Source organism: Bos javanicus, chromosome 15 (assembly GCF_032452875.1).
Source record: "Bos javanicus breed banteng chromosome 15, ARS-OSU_banteng_1.0, whole genome shotgun sequence".
In the NCBI taxonomy this organism is placed as follows: Eukaryota; Metazoa; Chordata; class Mammalia; order Artiodactyla; family Bovidae; genus Bos; species Bos javanicus.
In genome coordinates, this window is record NC_083882.1 from 51,275,949 (window position 1) to 51,295,639 (window position 19,691).

At 41.3% G+C, this 19,691-nt stretch overlaps 2 protein-coding genes across 2 annotated transcripts in view; one reads left to right on the forward strand and one right to left on the reverse strand.

Moving 5' to 3' along the window:
- The first annotated feature begins 3,927 nt into the window (after positions 1-3,927).
- Positions 3,928-4,994, forward strand: LOC133261388 (olfactory receptor 52Z1P-like). Its single transcript, XM_061439881.1, has one exon. The coding sequence runs from the start codon at positions 3,928-3,930 to the stop codon at positions 4,945-4,947; it is 1,020 nt and encodes a 339-aa protein (XP_061295865.1). The 3' UTR covers positions 4,948-4,994.
- Positions 4,995-9,030: 4,036 nt separating this feature from the next.
- RRM1 (ribonucleotide reductase catalytic subunit M1) overlaps positions 9,031-19,691 on the reverse strand; it is a 41,295-nt gene continuing 30,634 nt past the window's right edge. Inside the window, exons 13-19 of the mRNA XM_061380657.1 lie at positions 18,782-18,931; positions 18,354-18,575; positions 16,558-16,634; positions 13,691-13,826; positions 12,738-12,833; positions 11,200-11,388; positions 9,031-9,643 (exon numbers count right to left, since the gene is read on the reverse strand). Coding sequence (XP_061236641.1) covers positions 9,458-9,643; positions 11,200-11,388; positions 12,738-12,833; positions 13,691-13,826; positions 16,558-16,634; positions 18,354-18,575; positions 18,782-18,931 — 1,056 coding nt within the window. The 3' untranslated portion in view covers positions 9,031-9,457. The remainder of the gene's footprint in view (positions 9,644-11,199; positions 11,389-12,737; positions 12,834-13,690; positions 13,827-16,557; positions 16,635-18,353; positions 18,576-18,781; positions 18,932-19,691) is intronic.

The following is a 19,691-nucleotide window of genomic DNA, read 5'->3' on the forward strand; positions in this document are numbered from 1 at the left end:
AAGATCCCACATGCTGCATGGTGCAGGAAAAAAAGAGGGAGTGGGGAGAGAAAAGAGAGACTTCTCTTTTACTGGGAATCTTACTGGGAACAGAGGAAGAGAGAAAGACGAGCGCAGTAGCCCAAGTGTGAGGAGGGGGGAGTTCAAGGAGCTCTTGTCTGCAGTGTTGATTCTCACAGTGGAGGAGCCGTGCTTCTTTCTGCAGAAAGCACACAATGTCTGGCCTCTTCATCTCAGCCCTCTTACCTGTTCCCTCCCCTACTACTCAGAACAATAAGCTTTGCAGGGTGACTTAGCTGTGTTGATCTTTTGCCTCTGTGTGGTGGTTTAGTCCCTAAGTCATGTCTGACTCTTGCAGCCCCATGGACTATAGCCTGCCAGGCTCCTCTGGCCATGGGATTTTCCAGGCAGGAATACTGGAGTGGGTTGCCATTTCCTTCTCCAGGGGATCTTCCAGACCCAGGAATCGAACCCCAGTCTCGTGTACCCCAAGCAAATTCCTACATTGCAAACAGATTTTTACCAACTGAGCTATGAGGGAAGCCCACAGTCGTGTCCGACTGTTTGCAACCCCATGGACTATACAGTCCATGGAATTCTCCAGGCCTGAATACTGGAGTGGGTAGCCTTTCCCTTCTCCAGGGTATCTTCCCAACCCAGGGATCGAAGTCAGGTCTCCCGCACTGCAGGCAGGTTCTTTACCAGCTGAACCACAAGGGAAGCCCAAGAATGCCGGAGTGGGTAGCTTATCCCTTCTCCAGCAGATCTTCCCAACCCAGGAGTCAATGTGGTCTCTTGCATTGCAGGCAGATTCTTTATTGACTGAGCTATTCTTTACTGTGAAGCCTCCAAAGCAGCAGAACCTTTCGTCCTCTGGTTTCCAGAATCCCGTTTGCTCCTGGCTCTCACTCCATCTCTCTACTCTTTATGTCTCCTTCACTGACACCAGTTATTCTGTCTGTCCCTCAGGATTCTATCTCATGTTCTTAATAAAATTATCATCCCCATCTCTAGTTTCAATCCTTCATCTGAGCACTCCACTCTCATTTCCAGTTGTTGATGACTGGACATCTCTTCATTTGTGAGTTTTCACAACATCCAAATGTGTTTATTGACTGTACCTCCCAACACCCCAACCCTGTTGCTCTTTCCTCAGGTTTTAGCAGCTTCAATGTAGTCATCATAGCTGAAAAAAACAAAAAGAAACCTTATAATTTTTGATTCCTCTGTCTCTCTCCACTTCCAGTTGGTTCTTAAGTCTGATTGATCTGTCTCTAGAAACATCTCTTTATCTCCTTTAAGACCTTCATTAGACAGTAAACTGATCTCCTCATCTTTCCGTCTTTTCCATCCCTTCTGCCCCTCCTTGAGGAGATTGTTATTCTATCTTTCCTCTCCTGGATGCTTTGGGGCCCAGTGTCAAAGAAGCTCTTTTACTAGTTTACTTAAGCAATCTTAAGATAAAAACAGAAGAGCAAAGTACAGTTCACATGATGGAGATAGACCACCCTTGTGAAAGGGTTGTGGGCAGCCCATGCCAGCTTTTTCTCCCCCTCAAGGGACCACCCTGGGGCATTTGGGAAGAAGGAGCACAGGACCCTGAGCGTCTTCTTGGCCACTGCTCCTCCAGGTTGCATTTTCCTCCTCACCCCTTTATTCTATCACAGGTCACCTCTCACTTCCTTCGCTCACAGATTCTCAATTCCACCCCACTGGACCATCTTCAACAGAACTCCCCTAAGGATTTTTACCGCCTCCCCACAAGGGTTGTCTGGCGCAACCACAACAGAAGTCCACTTCCCCAAATCTGAGTTATTCTGTGTAAAACAATGCTCTAAGTGTTCCAGAAACACATTCCAGGGTGGGCCCTGGAATTCCAAATCCAATTCCTATATAGAGGGCTCCCTGTGAACTTCGGGATGTTTCTCTGTACTCTTCTGAGTATACAGAGGGTGGCTATAGTAACACCAGTATAAATACTGATTTTCAGAGACACTACATTCAAACCTCTAAGAAGGAAGAATGTTTCTTCCTGGCTGCTCTACAAGTTATGTTGTTATTGTTGCTTAGTCACTAAGTCATGTCTGACTCGTGACGCCATGGACTGTACCCGCCAGGCTCCTCTGTCCATGGGATTTCCCAGGGAAGAATACTGGAGTGGGTTGTCATTTCCTACTCCAGGGGATCTTCCTGACACAGGGATCAAACCCAAGTCTCTTGTGTTTCCTGCATTGGTAGGTGGATTCTTTACCACTGAGCCACCAGGGAAGCCCTACAATTTATGAGGCTTCTCTAATCTTCAAGGTTACCAGTGATAATAGTAAAATGATCAACTGCCTGGTTTGCCTGAAAACTTTCCTGGGACCCCACATGTTCAGCTCTAATGCCAGGAACACCTCAGGCACAGCAGGACAAGCTGATCATCCTGATGTTGTTAAGAGCATGCACTCCGGAGTCTGACTTCAAAGCCAGGTCTGCCATTTAACAGCTGTAGAACTAGAGTTAATCTCTCTGTGCCTCACTTTCTTCTTCAGTAAAATTAAGAAGATTGAAAAATTAATAAATGAAAGCATTTAGAACGCTACCTGAAATAAGGTAAACAGTTACCTCAGTGTTAATTCCTCTTATCATCACACCTACCACCACCAAATGGTGCTCCCTAAGATTCCCTAAGAATCTGGGTAAGATGTGGGCCCAGTACAGAATTACACATCTTTAAATATCCTAATTATACAAAAACCAGGCCAAAGCGTTGAAACTGCTGCTCTTCAGAGCCCAGCTGACTAGCTTCTTACCACCTTCTCCCTTTTCCTCATTCACCTACTCAACAAGCAATGTTCCAGCACCTCCCCTGTGCCTGTGGTGGCTCTGTGCTTGGAGCGCCAGAGAACACAACAGAAGGGTGCTGTTACCCCTGCTCCCCCAGAACGCACATTCTGAAAGGAAAGCAAGCATTATCCACTGGGGGCAAGCCCAGGCAAGAGGCCCCTCAGCCAGTCGAGAGGGTCTTAGGAAGAGACAAGTCTCTGTTGCCCATGCTTTGTGTCCAAGAAGACAGAAGTTCTGCTCAGCAGCTTCCTCTATCCTTGACATAGAGTGTACCCCAGGCACAAAAGGGAGACCATCATTCCTCACCGGTGCTTCACTCCAATAAACCCCTACATGGTCCTTCCCAGGTTTCTTAGACCCAATGTGGGGGCTCCCCAGGCGGTGCTAGTGGTAAAGAACCTGCTTGCCAATCCAGGGGACCTTCCCTGGGTTGGGAAGGTCCCCTGGAGAAGGGCATGGCCACCCGCTCCAGTACTCTTGCCTAGAGAATCCCATGGATAGATGAGCCTGGTATTTTCCTCACTCCCCAAAACCCCTACTTGGTCCTTCCCAGGTTTCCTAGACCAAAGATTCTTCATATACTTTTCTTCCTCCTAATCAAGGATCTTCTTCATCCTTTTTAGTGCCTCTGGGCCATCACTCCTTTTTCTTCTCTCCTACACCATACCTACTTTCCTCTGAGCCTTTTTACTCAGCAATCGAATATCAGGAATATCACAGAAAGAGTATCTAGTTCCCAGACCAGGAGTCAAACCTGGGCCCCCTGCATTGGAAGCTCAGAGTCTTAGCCACTGGACCACCAGGGAAGTCCTGATAAACAGTATCTTGTAAGTTTATACCTCATGTACATAATCTAAGAGCTCCCTGAAGACAAAGAATGTCTTTTTCATCTTTGTAGCTCCCATTACGTCTGACACAATACCTGTCTGTTGCCCCAAAGAGTGGCCATAGATATGGCCATAGATACATGAAGAGGTGGATCTTCATCACAAACCCCTCAGGCCTCAAAATAGCAATAGAAATCGGCTTTCTTCACTGACCATTTTGTTCTAACAGTCTCTGATCCCCACTTCTGGGGCCAGCCCAGGGCCAAAGCCAATGAGTGAGGATGGAAATACCAGCACCTTCAACATTTCCTACACCAACTTCTTCCTGGTGGGCTTTCCTGGACTGTCAGAGTGGAGGCCCTTCCTGGTCCTGCCTCTTACTTTCCTCTATGTGACCATCATCTCTGCCAACGCCCTGGTCATCCACACAGTGGCAGCCCAGCGGAGCCTGCACCAGCCCATGTACGTGCTCATTGCCCTGCTCCTGGCTGTTAACATCTGTGCTGCTACAGCGGTCATGCCCAAAATGCTGGAAGGCTTTGTGCATTATGCTAATCCCATATCACTGCATGGCTGCCTGGCCCAGATGTTCTTCATCTACTTCACTCTCCTTCTGGACTACAACCTCCTGCTGGCCATGGCCCTAGACCGCTATGTGGCCATCTGCCACCCACTCCGCTACAGTGATCTGATGACCTCCCATTTGCTGGGTGTGCTGGCCTTTTTCACCCTGACACGGAGCTTGGGAGTGGCAGTGCCCTTGGTGGTGCTAACCTCACGAGCTCGATTTTGCCGGACAGCAGTGATCCGACATTTCACCTGCGAGTACATTGCACTGCTGAGTATAGCTTGTGGAGACTTGACCTTCAACAACCATTTGGGGCTGGCCATGCGGTTGGCCACTGTGAGCTTTGATCTAGCCCTGCTGGGGACCTCCTACACCCGCATCATCTATGCTGCCTTCCGGATATCTTCCGGGGGAGCCCGAGCCAAGGCCTTGCACACGTGCGGCTCCCACTTACTGGTCATCCTCACCATCTACCTCTCTGGTCTCTCCACTTCCATCGTGTTCCGAGTAGCCAAGACTGTGTCTCAGGATGTCCAGAACCTCCTCAGTGCCATCTATTTGCTGCTCCCAGGAACCTTGAATCCAGTCATTTACGGGGTGAGGACCAGAGAGATCCGGCAACATATAGAAAAGATGCTCTGTGGAAAGGAAATAGCCCGGGAAGTTAGGGAGAAGCCAGAGAGGCTGCAAAATACTAGAGTGAAAGGGAAACTGCCAGGGTGAACTTCCTCAATATGGGAGACTGGGGCTGTGACCTCTGGGAACAAGAGATAAACAGGCAGTACTGAGGGACGGGCTGGAATTTCCTGAGATTACAGGCTCAACAGCGGGTTCACTGTTGGTAAACTATTCCTTTTTGAATCCTTAGAATGCTGTTTTCAATCTAATAATAAAATTGTTTTTCCCTATTTATCGCTGTTAGTTTCATTTCTCTGTCCTCTTCTCCCTGACTCCTGAGAAAGTCCCCAGTAAATACCTGGATATATGGAGCTCCACTGGAAGTTCTATAAAGTCATGCAGATAATCATTTGCCCTGAACACACAGTTTGAAACAATACTGGACAGACCCTTCCCTGGTGCCCAATCAGTCCCAAATATGGCATAAGACTTGACATGAAGCCCAGTCTGACCAAATATCCAGGTCAGTCTTGATGCCTAGGTCCAGTCTAATGCAAGCACACAGGCTGGATTCCAGAGTTCAGGCAGTTCCAAACACAGGTGAGGCTCTGCCTGATATCCCCATCTGACACGGGCACACGGGTCAGACCTATCCCAGGTGTCCAGTCTAGCCTAAAGAGTTCAAGTCCAGCCAAGGGGCCCAGCAGTCGGAGACCACCAAACCAGGTCTTCTCTTGGGACCCAATTTCATCCAAAGGCCAGACTAGGCCTTATCTGTACTTGACCTTGACCCAAACCCATTGGTCAGGACACTCTTCCCATAGTACCCAGTGTGATTTATCTAAGTCACCCCTACTTGAAAGATCTCCATAACTGTCATCTATGGAATGGAGTGTCCTTTAGGGATGTCCCCAAAAGAGGTGTCCTGTACTGTGCAGAACCAGCTGTAAACCACCCAAGTTTTCTCTTCCTCTGTCAACTGATTATATGGAATGTCCCATGAGGCCATGGTGCAGGCTGGGAGAGAAGCAGGAGTGATGGGCATTTGGGCCACTTCTTCAGTAGATTACTTGTGCATCCAGGGCCTGCTTGAGGCCAGGCTTGTATATACAACTTCCATTTGATGATGCTACTATGTAATGCTACTACACATGCCAACTTTAGGTTTTGTGGGCAGATAATACCCAGTTCATGATAGCAGTTCAGGCTGCATAGGAACTTGATGGTCTTTAGTTAAGCAGTCTTGAGGCACAGCAAGTAGCAGCCAAAAGCTGTCTCTCTCAAGGGATCGAAAGAGGATGGTTACTGATATTTGAGTAGGTTGCATGACAGGTTGGACATGTTGCAGAGCCTTCTTTGTTCTGGGCCCCACTCAAAACTAGCAGCTTTTAGGGTCATACAGTAAATGGGTCAAAATAACACACCCAAATGAGGAGTATGTTACCATTTTGTCTCCAAAGTCCATAGAGGACCACTAGGCTTTATGCCTCTTTTGATTGTAAGAGGAGTCAGAACAATTTATCCCTTACCATGGAAAGAATACCTCAACATGCCTCATATCAGTGACCCCTAGAAATTTCACTGATTGAGGTGCCTTAATTTTTGTCAGACTTATTACTCTGATACACAAACGTCGTACTGGTAAGTCTATAGTAGCTGCTTCTTTTCGCTCACTAGGTCCAACCTGTACCTCAATGTAATGGAGCAGTGTGATGTACTGTGGAAAGGAAAAGTGATCAAGATGAACTATTAATTACGATACTGGGCTGGAGAGCTGATATATCCCTGAGGCAGAACACATACACGGTAACCCAGACCCTTGCCCCTTGTATTTGATTAGGAATATCCAGTGATGGTATTCTGCATCTCTATTGCCACATCACCCTATGGGCTATCAGAGCTCTCTTCACTACTGAGAAGTCATGCTTAAATCTCATCAAATTAGATAACCAATTCAGGAAATTCATCTTCATTCCAATAGAACCATTTTCAGTACCAAAAACTTTATTAGTCAGGGCTCTCATTCTCCAGAGAAAATAAGGTGTGTGTGTGTATATATATACACACACATATACTATCTTATCTATATATTCCCTTAACCCTTGAACAATGCAAGGATTCATTCTAGGACATACCAAGGATATGAAAATCCATGGATGTTCAAGTCCCATGATACATCCATGGTTCCACATCCAGATTCAACCAAACACAGATTGTACAGAACTGTCATATTTACTGAAGAAATCCAAATATAAGTGGGCTCATGCACTTAAAACTCATGCTGTTCAACGGTCAACCATTATCTCTCCCCCTTCTCTATATATACACATATATAAAACTATGGAACTGGGAAATCCAAAATTGGCAGAGTAAGCCACCAGGATGGGGACCCAGAGAAGAGCAGATATTGTAGATCAGTCCAATGGCAGTCTGGAGGCAGAAGTCCTTCTTTCTCAGAGGACCACAGTCTTCTTCCTCTTAAGGACTTTAACTGATTGGATGAGGCTACCCACATTTTGGAGGATGATCTGATTTACTCAAAGTCAATAAATTTAAATGCTAATTTCATCTAAAGAAATACCTTCATAGATCTATTTAGTGTTTGATCAAATATCTAGATACTATGGCCTAGCCAGTTGACACATAAAATCAACCATCACATTGCTTAGGCTCAGAGCAAGCCTGGAGAAGTATGAGAGTGTCCTAGCACAGAGCCAATCTGCAAAGACCTAGGAAAGCTATCAGAACATTAACTGAACATACTCTGAAGAGCAGACTTCACTGCAAAAACATTTTGGAAATGTCTCAGAATGTTTCAACAACAAATATCACAAGCATTATAAAGAAACAAGAAAACATTCAAAGGAACAAGATAAACTGACAAAAACCGCTCCAGAGAAACTCAGCCATCAGACTTTCTAGACAGACATTAAAACAACTGTCTTAAACATAACCAAAGAGCTAAAGGCAAACAATGTAGTAACAAAGATTTTGTAGTAACAAAATCAGACTATCAACAAAGACATAGAAATAAAAGGAACCAGACATTCTAGAGCTGGAAAGAGCAATAAGTGAAATGAAAATTTCACTAGAGGGGCTCAACAGCAAAGTTGAGGAAGAAGAAAGAATAAATGAACTAGAACATAAGACAACTGAGATTAGAGGAAAAAATAGGATGAAGAAAAGTGAACAAAGCCTAAAGGACCCGTTGAGACACTAATAATGTGGACTGACAAATGCAACATAGACATCCCAGAAGGAAAAGAGGGAAAGCAGCAAAATCATTATCTGAAGTAATAATGGCTGAAAACTTCCCCAATTTAACAAAAGATGTGAATCTACTATACCAAGCAGCTCAATAAACCCTAGTTAGGATAAATTCAGGGACCCACACCAAGACACATTATAATCAAACTGTCAAAAGTCATTAGTACAGTTAGACAGAAGATTACCAGATATTCCAAGCACTGAACTTCTAGTACATACCCAAAAGAACTGAAAGCAGGAATTCAAACAGACTACTTGTGCATCAGTGTTAACAGCAGCATTATTCACAATAGGCAAAAGGTGGAAACAACCCAAATGTCCATTAAGGGATGAATGGATAAACAAAATGGGGTATATATATATGTGTGTGTATATACATATATATATACACAATGAGGTATTACTCATCCTTAAAAAGATATGAAATTCTGACATGTGATACATAAATGAACCTTGAAAACATTATGCTAAGTGAAATAAGCCAGATAGAAAAGGACACATATTAAGATCCCTTCTACTTGAGATACCTAGAATAAGCAAATTTAGAGAGAGAAAGTAGAATAGAAGTTACCAGGCAATGACAGGAGAAGGGGATCAGGAATTCATTGTTTTATATATAAACTTTCTGTTTGGGACGATGAAAAAGTTCTGGAAATAGTGGTGATGGCTGTACTTTGTATATGTACTTAATGTCACTAAATTGTATACTTTAAAATGGGTAAAATGGTAACATTTAGTTATGCTTATTTTACCACAGTTTTTTAAAAAGAGGAAAAAGGCACATATTAAAATCAGAATTCTATATGGTGTCTAAGTAATTTGTCTTAAAATTTCTTCCCTGAACTCTCAAAGAACAAAAAATGCTTTTACAAATTTGACCTTTGAAAGAAAATAAGTGACAAAATTAGTCTCACACAGTCATTTAGACATGTTTATTATCTTTATTTCAGAATGACCTATTTAGACCACACCCAATAAAGGCCCCATCAGCACTTCTCACAGGTTATGACTCATTTTGTTTCTATGCACACACCAAACTTTCCTTACCAAAATGGAAGCCACCAGAAAAGGGGTGCCAGATGGGTGATAAAAACCCTACTTAATCACTCCCTATTTGCAAAACGACTTCTTTTGCATTTCTAAAACATCTAGTTTGATTCCCAATATATCAATTAAAAAAAATCATTACTTTCACACTTATACAGAAACAGTACTTTAAACCAGTTGACCTTTTTGCTGCAAAAAGGTCCAGCAAAGCCTTACCACTTCAAGCAAACCTACTGCACCTATCTAAGCTCAAGAAGTAGTTTGGCTACTGAGGAAGTGCTGGTCTCTCCTAAGCCCTTCCTCAGGACCCACACATCAGACATTCATCTCTGTTCTCCAAAGAGCACACCATGGCTGCTGTGTTCCTCTCTTTCTCTTCTTCTTTCGATACCTTTTCCTTATCTTTCAGCTTTTCTTTATTTAGAGTGAACTGGATTGGATTAGCGGCTGGTCTTGTCCTTAAATAATACATCCCAGTCTTCAAACCCTGAAAGGGAAGTAAGTACAACTAATTAGGAGAAGCTGTGAGAACATTAAACATTCAAGACCAATGTTTAAAATACATTTTCATAGACCAGGTCAAACTGCTTTCTAAATCTGGAATTATATCTCCTCTAGGAAGCCCCAGCTGTTTTTTTATTTGGGCTTCCCTGGTGGCTCAGCTGGTAAGAATCCGCTTGCAATGCAGGAGACCTGGTTCGATCCCCAGGTTGGGGAGATCCCCTGGAGAAGGGAAAGGCTACCCACTCCAGTATTCTTGCCTGGAGAATTCCATGGACAAAGGAGCCTGCTGGGCTGCAGTCCATGAGGTCACAAAGAGTCGGACACAACTGAGTGACCAGGCAGAGCACACACACAGCACAGGAAGCCCTCTCAAAAACACTGAGAGAGAGAGGAGACAGACAGTACCCGCTACCCTTTTCACCACTAAAACAAGCTTATCATTTTCAAAATGTCAAATATTTTTGTTCTCTAGTCTTTTTTTGTTTGTTTACGTGCACGACTTCCAAGAGTTCCTAAGAAAACATGTCTGCTTTAGATTATAACTATTTAGAGGTCTAGACCATTTCTCTGTATAAGTACAGATGACAACTATTTCATGGTTAAGAACCATCACCTTCTATTCAGTACCCCTAGTCCTGGAACACAGTACAAGTTCAATAAAAGTTTGTTAAATAAAAGGATAAAATTATAATTCTATATAAATACCTAGAACATTGTTAGGGAATAAGAATACATTATAGGGACTTCCCTGATGGTTCAGGGGTTAAGACTCTGCCTCACAATGCAGGAGACATGGGTTTGACCTCTGGTTCAGGAACTAAGATCCTACATGCTGCAGAGCAACTAAGCCTGCACCACAACTACTGAGCCCGCACACTCCAGAGTCCAAGCACCACAACTAGAGGGTCTGCGGTCTGCGTGCCCCAACAAAAAAGAACCTGTGTCACAACTAAGGCCCGATGCAAGTCAAATAAATAAAAATAAATACTCTTTTTTTTAAAAAAAGAACACATCATAGACTCACAGGTCTTTACAGTTGGCAGTGACTAGCTAAATGATTGGCTTTTATTCTGTTTTAAAGCTGGGAAACAATGGGTATTTTTGAATAGGTGGTTGATGTATAGTTTTATTTTAGGAATGGTAGCAGGACACAAGCTGGCCTAGAGTAAAGATACCAGAAGCAAAGAGATCAGGTAAGAACTTAAGAATAAAGGTGGTGGCGGTGATGGAATAGAAAGAAAGGCATTCAAGAAACAGTACAAACGAACAACCAACAGCACACGGTGAATGACTACATGGGAAGTAAAGGAAGGATCATAGGTAACGCCTATGAGCCTACAAGCTTTGAATAAAATAATCCCACCCAAAATAAGAAAATTCAAAGTGAGAGCTTAATCTAGTATAAATCCACATGTTAGTTTTAACATATTGGACTTAAAGTGAAAGAACTTCCAGGTGGCAATATTTAATAGGTAGCTAGAAAATAAAACTCTGTTCCAATTCTAAAGTATTCTAAGTTGGTTGACTTCCTCCACCAACCTGTTTCCAGCCGTAGAAGTGCATACTAGTGAGTTTGCCATAGTTAGGCTCAGCAATATGTATGTTCAAAGACTGGCTTTGATCAATGAAAGCGCCTCTCTCAGCGGCCATCTTGAGCACGGTTTTCTGAGAGATTTCCCACACAGTCTTATAAAGCTGCTTCAGGTCATCAGGAATTTCTGGTATGCTCTGAAGAAGGTAAAGCAGATGCTATTGTACTCTGGTTGAAGAAAGCAGTATAATTAATAGAACGATGCCCCAGGGTCTGGCTGTGATTCTACTTCCAGTCAGATCTGATCCTAGCCATTCCATTTAATACAGTATGATCCTTATCAAGTTTCCTAAGACTACTCACTTCCAGCTTATAAAGTCTAATAAAACCCCATCTAACCAACAAAATATCAATCTGGTGGTAGTTATGTAAGATTCATTTTTAATTGGTTAATGGCCAAAACATTCACTGTTTTAGAGGCACTTAATAAAGAAAGGCGGAGAAGGCAATGGCAGCCCACTCCAGTACTCTTGCCTGGAAAATCCCATGGATGGAGGAGCCTGCTAGGCTTCAGTCCATGGGGTCGCTAAGTCGGACATGACTGAGAGACTTCACTTTCACTTTTCACTTTCATGCACTGGAGAAGGAAATGGCAACCCACTCCAGTGTTCTTGCCTGGAGAATCCCAGGGACGGCGGAGCCTGGTAGGCTGCCGTCTATGGGGTCGCACAGAGTCGGACACGACTGACGTGACTTAGCAGCAGCAATAAAGGAAGGCCAGATCAAAGCTAAGCAATAAAAGACCCTTGAGTTTTGCAGAAAATATAAAAATTCAGGGCTGTAACTCACAGAAACATGACCCAAGGAAGCAATGACACAAAAACCTTTTAAATATGGTAGGACTCCACAAACTCCACTCGAAGTCAATAGAAATAAGGCTTTCTTATTTCTTAGGTCTAGGGTTAGCGTGCATCAAAACATAGACTGGCTAATGCTACAGTTTCTATCAGCAAATACAGAAATGTTACAGGAATCTTTATCTGTGTTGCTGAGCAGACCAATATCTAATAAGTGGCCTCTATCTACAAATAAATGCTTCTTGATTCTCAATTGCACATATTTTATTGTTGAACACTATTTGTGGCTCTGACTTTTGAACTATCAGTCTTCAATCTCCATCAAACTTTTTAATTAAGTTTGACTCTAATTTCAGGCTTTACATCACTGGTCTCCAAACTCTGATGCACTTTGGAATTATCTAGAGAGTCTTTAAAAAATGCTGATGCCTGAACTCTCATTCCCAGACATTTAATTGGTATGGAAACAATCTAAGCTTCAGCTTTAATAGCTCTTTAATGTATTCTAACATGCAGAGAAGTTGGGAACCATTGTTTTATAGTGCTGCACAAACAAGAGGGTAAGGCCTGGATATATGACCAGAGTGAACAGCCATTCTTTCTCTGTATTGCCTGGGATAATCGAGAAGGTACCAATGTTCAACTTAGCTCCTGAAGAGCACACTTTGTTTTTTTTGGTCATTCTGTACCTGGATGGACCCATTGCATGCAATAATCTGATTTTTCATCTCTTCATTCCACAAGCCCCGCTCAGTAAGATCTTTCAGTAAGTGAGGATTTACAATCTGAAAGGAAAAGGAGGAAAAATGTGAAAGAATAAACAACAACAGGGCCTGAAGAGGATTACACACTTGGAGTTTAACATTAGATTGCTTGGTAAATTCTATTTTTTATGAAACTGAGTGACATATCCCATCACATGAAATATTCCTCTAAAATTCTGATACCTGTTATTCAAAACATAACATACAGTACTGCAAAAGTGAAAGGAGCTAACTGCCTAAGCTGGGTATGTAGAATGATTCTTTTCTTGTTTTAAGTATGGACACAATAAATACTTGAGAAAATTATAAATGTACCCAACCCAAACCTTACAGAAATTTACTTCAGAATATCTGTAAATTCACAAATAAATATCTGTTAAATTAGTGGTTCTCAACCTGCACACAAGAATTACTTGGGAACCTCAAAAAAAAAAAAATAAAGTGGTCCTTCCAATCACAAATTCCTAGTTTGTAACCAAGGCTGAGAACCACTATCTTAAAAGATACTTCTATACATCTGGAGTATCATCAACTTAAGCATTTGAGGCTATAGTATATGTGTTATAGTTTAGCACACGTAGTAAAGCGTAGTATATGACATATACTACATGATTAAAGAATGGTTACACATTACATGAACTCTAATATCAACAAACTGCTTTCATACTCAACCCTCAATCCTTCATTCTTCTGATAGATATTTATAAAATGTCTATTATATGCTGAAATAACATAAATAACATTAGAGATGACAGCTCACTTTATCAAAACTTTGCCCCCATTCTAAGATAGAGGGGCATCTTAAATATGAGTAGCATTTACTCCTAACATCAGGCTTCTAAAAGACTTTCCAGTACGTCTGGTTGTAATCTTCTCACCTGAAATTCTCCTGACAAGACTCTGCGAGTGTAGATGTTACTGGTATAAGGTTCAATTGACTCATTATTTCCCAATATCTGAGCAGTTGAAGCAGTAGGCATCGGGGCAATAAGTAAACTGTTTCTTACACCATACCTGAAGAAAAGGAGATTATTAGGTGCTGGTCCTTATGCTACTATCTGTCAGGAAGACAGCTACTTTAATCAACGTAGTAAAGCAGTTGCTGTAAATACCATACATGCACCACACTCACATGCTGACATTTGCATTTAACCCCTACAGGGATGCAACTCTACAGTATGCCCTTTTCCTAAATGAATGATTGATTCCTAAACAGAATTAGCACAACTTTTACTGCTGACAACCTTTATCATGCCATGACTTATGCCACTTAAGAATCACAGCACTTGATACACCATCTTGCCCAAGGAAACACTCAAATGGCTGTTGGAGAGTCCCCACCTGTTACAGGTACACTCATTTAACCCTCACTCTTTTCTAAGAGACTATGTGATCACTGTGCTAGGCTCTTTAAGGAAACTTAATGATGTGAAAGTGGTAAGACCCAAACGTCTATCACCACAACTCTTCATTATACTGAATAAGATAATGAATAGAGAAAATGACGCTCAAAGTATAATATTCCTGACTTCCTCTATCACCTCGTTAATTAAAGTTCCTAGAAGAATGCTAACCTCTTGACTCCGTTCAGTGCCAAAGAGAATGCTTAAAAATGTAGTATCTGAGCTCTGAAAATCTTCAAACTGTGCTAAGCACATCTTTCAAAGCTCAGCCTAGGGAATTCCCTGGTGGTCCAGTGGTTAAGAATCTGTCTTCCAATGCAGGAGATGTGGGTTTGATCTCTGGTTGAGAAACTAAGATCCTACATGCCTCAGGGCAACTCAGCCCACGTGCCTCAATAAAGAACCAGCACAGCCAAAATAAACAATAATAGTAGTAATAAAATAGTAATAATACAAACCTTAACTGAAGAGATACCTATGCTAAAACATCTTTCCTGATCAGGCAGACAACACTAAGTAAAAATGTCAAATACAAGTATGTGCATTGCAAATATTTTTTATGACCTGTACCTTTACGTATATTTTATTTGTGTACATGTCTCACCTTACTTAGTTTCTCGAGCACAAAGAGCTTGCCTTTGCTGCATTCCATACCTCTAGATTCATACAGTACTTAGCACCGAGCCTCATATCCTAATGGAGCGTATACAACTGAAATTTCAACTTCTCTACGTCACTTTCACCAGGGCTTCCCTGGTGGCTCAGATGGTAAAGCGTCTGCCTGCAATGTGGGAGACCAGGGTTCGATCCCTGGGTCAGGAATATCCCTGGAGAAGGAAATGGCAACACACTCCAGTACTCTCGCCTGGAAAATTCCATGGACGGAGGAGCCTGGTAGGCTACAGTCCACAGGGGTTGCAAAGAGTCGGACACGACTGAGCTAATTCACTTTCACTTTCATGTCACTTTCTAGTTGTGAGGCATCAAGTAAACCACCAACTAGCTCCATGTCTACTCCCTCAGTAAAGTGGATAGTGGTTTCTTGTCCACAGATAAGAAAATGTTTTGAAAAGTCACATACATCCAAACTATGGAATCATCTGTAATCACTAAAAACATTAAATAGATTTGCATGTACTAAAAGAGAAAGATCTCCAAAATAAATCACTAAATAAAAAGTCTCAGAATGTGTCAAGTTTGATCACATCTGCAAATGAACTGAAAAAGGTCTAGAAAAATATACACCATTCATGTTGGTGATCTCTGAGAAAAGAAATAAGTTGTTTTTTTGTTTGTTTTGTAGGACAAGTGGTTGGTAGAAGAGGTATAAAAAAGGGCTTTTACTTTCTATTTTGTTTCTGTACTTGAACTTTATTAACAATGAATGTGTATTTATGTTGAAATTTTTATTTTAATTTTGAAACTTTAAAAAGTTATACATAAAAGACATTTAAACTATAGTATTTTGAGAAAAAAACAAAGTAAAAATAGAGTTCAGGGGCATTTTTTAAAAAATTGAATTTGCATGTAAATACACATATATATACAAAACCAGAAGAAAGTCTGAGGATAACAGACAAAAAAATACAAACAGGTGGTATTGGGGTAATTTTCATTTTACTCCCTTTTCACTTGTATGTTTTTCTAAATTGTCTAACATATATTATTTGAGCAATGAAACAATCTGAAGGTAAACGGGTATATTTAAAGAGCATTTAAAGCTACTGCTTCCTTCTGCAAACATTAAACACTATGTATATTCATCAACCTGGACGTGTCAGACAGTCATGATAGAAAGCAAAAGCAACCTGTTTCATTATTGACTCAGAAAAACATTCTGCCTGCACTCAAATTTCTTATGTTTATTAATTGAAAAGGCCTACAGACTCAATTTTTACATTTTTCTCTCCAACAGTTTAATATATTAAACCCTCCAAAAGCTCTTTAAATTCCCTAATGTAGTCCTATGATAATCAATTCAGTGAAAGCCATTTATGGGCCCAATGTAATTAAGCAATAAATAAAAGTGGAAAACATTTAAAAAGCAAACACACTTGGAAATATGAATGCTTAATGAGAAAAAGAATTACCCGTTCTTGCTAGTTAAGCCCTAAAACAACATCAACTAATAATACCTACCAGGTACTAAAATGTTTTCATTGCAGACTACTGTACATATATTGTCCTAGGAAGTATTTTCACAATAACAGTTCTATAGATAGGTCCTTTAAGTCCCATTTAAAAGAGAAAAAGATGAATTTCAGAAGATAAAATAACATACCTAAGTTTGAAAGAGCCAGGATGAAAACCTGAACCCAAAGCTACTTTACATCTCTACTTACTTTGCAATCTTCTCCTTGAGAAGGTTCCAGTCCCACAGGTCTGTAGGAGTAACATTCCACATATCATACTGAAGGATCTAAGGAACAAACAACCCAAATTGATGATAAATCATTCAATGACCATCTGAAACTATGACAAAAACCAAGCAAATGACTAACTGCCATGTCCCCATATCCCAACAAATGCTGTCATGTAAGGAGTATAAGGCCCAGAGATTTTCCTAGACAAACTGCTATGTAGTCATATTGATTCAAAGCAGGCTGACTAAGGCTTACCTCTTCCCCTTATCCCTGCTGAGTCCTCTCAGAAGACCCATATCATCTCTACAAACCAGGAAATTTTAACAAATGAAAGCATGTTGCTGAAATGTATTCTCTTTTTGTACAATAAAAGAATTACTCTACCCTCTACCTTCATCTTTCTTTACAGCCTTGATCTATCCTATCTCTAAATATTATCTACTTAGCTAATTAACACCTATTTTCAAACAATGTAGAGTTCCTAAATATCAGTAGGAACTGTGAGAACTAAATCTAACATCTTATTTTACAGGGAAGAGAATCATCCTACTGGGGATAAAGGCAGTGTGATGGCAGAATGCTAGGACAGCACTCAGATTCCCACCTCCTGGGGTATAGGCCCTCAAACTCTCCTCCTCTTCAGTATACACAGGACCTGGAAACACGATGGATGTCACTCACACAATTGTGACAAATGTGAAGGGTTTCTGCAGATGCAATTAAGGTTGAGAATCAGTTTAATTTTTTAGCAAAAAGGGAGATTATCCTGGGTGGCCCTGACCTGACAAATGAAAATGCCCAAATTGGTGACTGGACTGGGCTCTTGAAATGAGGGACTCTCCCTCCTACTGGCTTTGAAGCATCAAGATGCCATGAGCTCTAGAACTGCAAGGAAATGAACAACCAGGAGGGGTTGGAGAACTGTGCCTGAGATGAGATCACAGCTTCTACTGACATCTTGACTTTGAGAGACCCAGAGATTAAGCTAACCCAAGTCTGCACTCCTTACCCATGGAAATTGATACTGAATGTACGTTGTTTTAATCTGCTAAGTTTAGGTATAGAAAACTAATACCTGGGAGTTCCCTGGTGATCTAGTAGTTAAGATTCAGTGTTTTCACTACTGTGGGCTCAGGATCCCTGCTCAGGGAACTAAGATCCTGCAAGCCATGCAAGGTACCACTCCCTTTCCCCACCCATCCAAAAAGAAAAAAAAAAACTAACTCAGCAGTCTTCCTATGTCTTTTAGCAATAATTAGTTTTAAATAAAAGAGATGTAAATAGAATATACTTTTTACTCCAGAGAACAAAAGGACTATATGAGCTTCAGATGTCTGGTGTAACAGATTACAACTTTAGTGGCTTAAAATAACAAAATTTATTCTCTTGCAGTCTTGGAGGCCGGAAGCCCAAATTCAATATGTTGGGAAGGCCCCCTCCATCCCCAGAGTCTAGGGGAGAATCGGTTCTTTGCCTCTCCCAGCTTCTAGTGGCTTCAATTCTCCTGGGCTGTGGCTACAGCTCTCCAACCTCTGCCTCTATGGTTGTGTTGCTCCTTCTTCTCTGTGTCTCTTGTAAGGACAACTGTGACTGTATTTAGGGCCCACCTGGATAATCCAGGATAATCTCAATTACATCTGCAAAGATCCTTTTTACATCAAATAATTTAATAGTCAGAGGTTCCAGACATTAGGATGTGAACATCTTTTTGAGGGCTACCATTAAGCCTACTACAGGAACCCATAGGCAAAGAGAAATTTCATCCATATACTTACTCCTTTGCTGACTGGAGAGCCCTCATAGGTTTCATATGGGCCATACTCCTTGGCCAGGTCACAGCTGGCTTCCAAGGCTCCATAATAAATGGTTTCAAAGATCTGCTTATTCAATAATTGGGCCTCTGGACTCTCAAAAGGGTACCTCATCAGAATAAAAGCATCTGCCAGACCTTGTACCCCAATTCCAATGGGGCGATGGAGTTTATTCGACAAGCTAGCCTTTGTGCCAATAGATTTAGAAAAGAAAGAGATGACATTAACGAACAGTAAAACCAACATTCTGTACCAAATGACACACTCTCTATCTCAGTTTTCTCACACCATTCCAATCATTCCAATGATAACATGATGACTAGAAGACTATGATCAACTCCTTCCACCTTGGATTTCAATTATCACCAATAAGCAGAGAAATCTATTCATACCTCTGGGACAGGGTAGTAGTTAATATCAATAATTTTATTCAAGTTTCGGACAATGACTTTGGTGACTTCAGCCAACTTAGTAAAGTCATATGTGTGTTCTGATGTGACATACATATTCAGGGCCAGGGAAGCCAAGTTACAGACTGCAACCTAGAATTTGAAGAAAAAGGGTCAAGAATCACATGATTTTTATTTCAATGACACTACCCTGTACACCTCTAACACTTGTTGACATTAAAGTTTTAGTTTCTATCTTTGACTGCTTCCTCTTCACCATTCACCTGTTCATTTCTAAACCCCAGGACCTATTCCCATGTGTGAACGGTTACATGCACCAGTGAGACAGCTTAAGATGGGGGAAGAACCGTACACTCCATAGTACAAGGCTCTTTACCAGACGTATGTCACTGTGCTATAATTTTTTATGTATGTCAGTAGATGTGCACTGTCTAATACAACAGCCACTAAATAAAAACTACATGAAATTTAAAATTGTTTCTCAATTGCACTAGTTATATTTCAAATGCTCAGTAGCCACCCAATACAGAACATTTCTATCACTGTAAAAAGCTGTTCCAAATTACCCATGTCTACCTCATCCTCACTGAGACTCCAACAGCCCATAACAAAGGATCCAAGTTTGAATTTTAAAAAAGCTCTTTAGGTGATTCTTACTATACTAAGTGGTGAGCATTTTCAGGTTAGGGATCATATCTTTTTTATCCTTACATTTTCAGGACTAGCACCACCACACCTGGCATATAGCAAATGCTAAATAATACTGAATGAATATACTTCCTTCACCATTTTGATTATGACTCTCCCAATCCAAACTCTCAACTCCTCTCACCTAGACTCCCTCATGCCCTTCATACCTAATCAATTCTACACATGGTGACAAAGTACCCAT